This window comes from Triticum aestivum, chromosome 3A (assembly GCF_018294505.1).
Source record: "Triticum aestivum cultivar Chinese Spring chromosome 3A, IWGSC CS RefSeq v2.1, whole genome shotgun sequence".
Classification (NCBI taxonomy): Eukaryota; Viridiplantae; Streptophyta; class Magnoliopsida; order Poales; family Poaceae; genus Triticum; species Triticum aestivum.
The window spans coordinates 700365909-700371156 of NC_057800.1; the positions used below are offsets into that span (position 1 = coordinate 700365909).

Consider the following 5248-nt stretch of genomic DNA (forward strand, 5'->3'; position numbering starts at 1 on the left):
GCCTATGGCCTGTTTGCAAATTTGTAGAATTCTCAAATTCCAAAAGGAAAAAAAGTTATGCTCAAATTTCAGTTTTTATAAATTTTTAGTAAATCTGGTCAAACTATGGTCAAACTACTTATTCAAGAAGTATTAGTGTTACTAAACAATTATTCAAGAATATTAGTGTTATTAAATAATTATTTCACCTTTTTTGAATTTTGGTCAAATCTGGTCAAACTATGGTCAAACTGTGGTCAAACAATGGCCAAACTACTTATTCAAGAAATATTAGTGTTACTAAAAAATTATTGTTTTTTAGAACAATAGTTTCAAACTCAAACAATGAAATATGTGACTTCATGCTCAAGCTAAATTCCTGAGGGTTAATAGGATTGACATCTTACTATTGTCGGGAAAACAACAAGTGCAGACTTGAAAACAAGGGAGAATAGAACCCGGAAGTTAAGCGTGCTCAGGCTGGAGTAGTGAGAGGATGGGTGACCGTTCGGGAAGTTAGATGATTTGGAATGATGAGGGGTGATTAGAGATTAAATTGAGCAGTGATGAGGGGTGATTAGAGATTAGAGGTTAAAATAATTCAGAAATTTGAAAATAAAAAAATAAAAAAAATATTTCAAAAAAAAATAGAAAATTTCCTTTAGTAACGGTTGGTGTTACCAACCGGGACTAAAGGGTCAAGGCATTAGTACCGACCCTTTAGTCCCGGTTCCAGAACCGGGACTAAAGGCCCTTTTTCTACCAGTGCCATGACATGGCCGGCTTCGAATCTGGCTCCGACGAGATTGACTGGGTGGGGCTTGCCACCTCTGACCCGTCGAGCTCATCCGATCCGGATGAGGAGGAGCTTGCACTCCGCATAGCACTTCGATGCTGGCAGATGGATGTGGGTGGGAGCTCCTCCTCCGCAAGCTCATTGGTAGGGAGCTCCTCCTCCGCGATGGCCTGGCGTCACCCTGCCCGCACTCTACCATAAACGGCGAGGCGGCAGCGCGAGCAGCGGCGCCCGACACCACCAGCACCAGCCCCGACTGGGAGCCTCTAGGTGATGGTGCCCGCATTGTTCTATGTTACTGGGCAGGTCTGATGAAGCAGGAGGATGCGGCTGATCTGAGGACTGGGGGGATCATGCTGAAGAACAACGCTTCAAGACTGATGGCGAGTGCTTGTAGTGGGTTTCCCGGCGATGCTTGAACCCGCTTTCCTCTTTCCCGTCTCATTCTCTCGACACTGATGTATTTCCGTTATGTTGTAGTAATGAAAAGGGGTAATGCCCGGTTAAGAAAAAAGATGGCCAAGTTGGTAGTTTTATAGTCAATTATTAAAAGACAACCTGGTAGTTATTATGGTTGTAACTTCTATCATGTCAATTGAGTCCGTTGAAGAGTTGGATCGTGGCAAGATTTAACTGAATTGGTGGTATGGAATATAATGGGATTTGGATTCTTCTCAGCCTGTAATATCAAGGGATTTTGGTTTGTATGAATATCTACATAATTTATACCTGATCATAGCAAGACTTAACGAATTGGCAAATTTCTGCAACCAATTCGCAACCACTCAATCAAACAGAATAAAAACATTACTACATCAGAATTTTTTGAAGAATTGCATCTGAATTTATTAGAAGAGAATACCCTGTACGTAGTTGCAATGAACAACACAAACAAGGCTTGGATACCAGGAACTACACCCAGGACTCGAATGCAGATAGCGAACAAACTGAAAGCCTGAAAACCATGGTCCAAAGCACTTAATTGCTCACGACCATAGAGTTTATGTAATCAGGTGTACATCACAATGCCAAAGCGAAGTGCCACCAAAGTTCTCATCAATTCTTCTAGCAATAAAGTGAGACCAATTACTTCTTCGATTGGAATTAGCGCGCTCCAGCCATGTCTTAGCGGATTCAATGACAATTACTACTAATGTTGTGAGCAAGTTGAATCATTTGGCCATGCTTAACCTTAGGGCTCAGGGGGTATGCATTTTCGGTGAGTACAAAAGCTGAAAAACATGCATGGAACGAGTGCAGTGCATGGGGAGAATAATGGCGAGACAAGCCATGTGTGCAAAAGGGAACACGAATAAAGCTTGCATGGTCGACGTGTCGATCGACTGACGGAGGGTATAAGTCTAGATTCTAGAGTAGATGTCGACCAGCAGTAGAGGCTCTGAACTTTCGCCTCCTGTTCTCTCAGCATCACACCTACTATACTGTATTGTTGCCCCATCCCCACAGAATGAATCCTTGTTGTGTCCTGTATCAAAAGTCGAGAGTGTTTGGGACATAGCAGAAAAGTCGGTGAGGTTTGGACATTGGTGGGTTGGGCTCCGGGCGCTGCTGCTTTATTCCGACGTGACACCACCACTGTACCGCCACCGCACGCACTCACCCGGCCGGCAAGCTACATTACATGACCAGTTGAGAAGGCGCAGCAGCGGGGATTTCCTCTGCCAAAGATTTCCCCACCTTCCCCCACCTTCCCGAGTTTCGCCGCAGGCCAGATGCGTTCATCGTCACCTGGTAAGCCACCTCCCTTTCCTGCTGCTGCGATTCCTTCCTAGCTTGGTGCTCCACGGGATTAGGGTTAGGGCCGCGGAGCTTGTGTGCACGCGCGCGCAATTCAGCTCTGCTTCCTCTGCTTTCTACACCCCACCAGTTTAGTTTAGTTATACTGGCAGGCAGTTTCTCCTCCTGGATACCTGTGTTGTTCAGTCCAACTGGTGCTTTCTCGTGTTCGTCGCCGTGTATGTATGTATGTATGTATGTATGTATGTATGTATGTATGTATGTATATGAACGAGCTTGCTACTCCCTTTATTTGTCTGTCTCTTTGGGCCAACCAGATTTGTCCCTTTGTAATTTCCTACTGCTCCCTCCGATCTTAATTAATTGACGCGGCTTCAGTACAAAGATGTGCTACTGAAGTTGCGTCAGTTAATTTGGATCGGAGGGAGTAGAAGATTTTTTGGACTGGCCATGTGCATTTTACTGCAAGTGCTGGACAGTGGGTGTGGTTTCAGACTCTCAGTTCTTTCTTCTATGTAGCCGAGGTCTTCTCAAAGATCTCAGGGGAAAATTGTAGGGGGGACAACGGACAAGTTCCATCCTGTTAGATCTGCCTGTGCTTCGTAATAAAGATCTAGGTTTCTGTCTCTGCTAATGATTGCCTGCCTGCCGTCCCTTTCCCATGGAATCCATGCGCTCAATGGGCTCCTACAGTTTGTCTACGCATACTTCCTTTTTTTGGTTCCTCGGATTCGTTCACTTAAGCGACTTAAGTATTTACATGATTTACTTTGAGCCATTGAGATAAATTTGTAGGATGTCCACTTTATAGCTTGTGACTTCTTTCACAAGTTGTATTTTCTTATCTCCATTTATTCAGATTGTGTTTCTTTATGCAGATCTGGCCACAGTTCAGGAATTCTCACCAGTGACAGAGGGCTCTCTGTGGTTGCTTTGAAAACAAGTGTGAACTATCACTGACTTAGTGAGCAGTATTTTTATGGGAAGAGAAAAGCTCCATGAGCAGCCCTCCGGTCCTCTGATTGAATCCCTTAAAATGGAGAGGGTTAGGACAATTCTGACACATGGATACCCATACCGACATGAGCACTCGACACATTTCATCATTAGGAAGACTATCAAGCCAAACTATTCAAACTTTAGTCGTTGGTAAGCAATCTCTGGAGTCTGTAAAAAGAAACATAATGTTAAGTAAAACAAGATGTATTAGTTCCCTGAGGCTGTTTCTGAATGCAGGTACGTTGCATGGATATTCTTGGCAGCATTATACCATCTCCCTAGTTTTCAGTCAATGGGGTTGGATTTGATGATGAATCATTCCCTGCTCCTCGCTATTTATGTTTCCTCTCTAGTTTTCTTTATCATCTTCCGCGTCATATTTCTTGGACTCTGGTATTTGGGTCTTGTTTCTCGCATAGCAGAGAAACAGCAAGTGATGCTTACTATAATCCAAAATTGTGCAGTAAGTTTTTTTGCATACATTGATTCAGGTATTACGTTCATCTTCTTTAGATACTTCTGAATTTTCTAAGATTTGCATTTCTGTAACATCACAGGTGATAAGTACAGCTTGCTGCGTGTTCTACAGTCACTGTGGTAGCAGAACTCTTTCGAGGGACAAATCCATTGATCGTAGAACTGCTAACTGGGTTGCATTTTCTCTGTGGAGAAAGCAAAATGAGGACAATACACTGATTTCAAAGCTATTGCGTATGCATAAGTTTAATGACCAGATTTGCCCATCCTGGTTTGCTCCGGTTCGCTCTGCCAGTGATTACCCACCTTCTGTTCGTGCTTGCATATCTCTTCTGTTTATTTACTGTTCTATTTTTATCTTGGTATGTTTGCTCCAATTAGCTTCCAATGGATCCGAACACTCCAACATCATTTCACCTGTCTACTCTTTCTGGGCTATATTCATTGGACTTTGCATGGCTAATTATGTCGTGGAGTGGTCAACTGGGTATGTCTACTGCCTGAACACATTCATCTGGTAGATAAGATTTATTTTTTATGTATTATAAACAAGTCAACAGATTAGTTTGCATTCTGTCATCTTAAGAGGGAACTTATGATGATGAAAAGGAAATGCAATATGTTCGTCATGGTTTCATCTAAGCAGAACTATAATATGGTTTTCAACATCCATGGCCCCTTAATAATGTGCCAATGGTTGTTGGCGAGCCTTGGGAAAAATCTAAAAGGTGTTGCATTAAGTTTATTACCTATATGTCACATGAATATGCTTTAGTGAATAACATGGTGCGACTGAGTAAGATATCCTCAGGTCATTATTACTAGGGTACTGAAGAGTTGGACATGATGATGACCACTTTGTTTGTCTTTTTTCACATATTTGTCTAGCAGATAAGAAAATAGGCCAGAAAAAGATGCCCAATATAACTGACTCATTCATTCTCCTTGTTTCCTTGAATTGTTGTACAGATGGGCTCTAACTCATCCTTTACCAATTTCGGAGTATGAGAATCTGAAGAAACTGTTGAAATCTGATTTTGAGGACACGGTTCGTCAGTATTCTGCGTATGTTCTTGATTTTAAGCTCTTATTATCCACTTGATCTTGTAAAAATGGCTGACTATTTGTCGATATATTCTGCAGGACCTCAACAGATTTGCTTAAAACTGTTTTCAACCTCATGATATCAGTCACACTTTTTGTTGGTCGATTTGACATGCGTATGATGCAGGTACATGC

At 42.4% G+C, this 5248-nt stretch overlaps 1 protein-coding gene across 1 annotated transcript in view; it reads left to right on the forward strand.

Annotated features, from left to right (window-relative positions):
- Window positions 1-2381: 2381 nt before the first annotated feature.
- LOC123057199 (uncharacterized) overlaps window positions 2382-5248 on the forward strand; it is a 3855-nt gene continuing 988 nt past the window's right edge. The window contains exons 1-6 of the mRNA XM_044480296.1: window positions 2382-2527; window positions 3412-3682; window positions 3770-3995; window positions 4090-4496; window positions 4979-5074; window positions 5153-5246. Coding sequence (XP_044336231.1) covers window positions 3513-3682; window positions 3770-3995; window positions 4090-4496; window positions 4979-5074; window positions 5153-5246 — 993 coding nt within the window. The 5' untranslated portion in view covers window positions 2382-2527; window positions 3412-3512. The remainder of the gene's footprint in view (window positions 2528-3411; window positions 3683-3769; window positions 3996-4089; window positions 4497-4978; window positions 5075-5152; window positions 5247-5248) is intronic.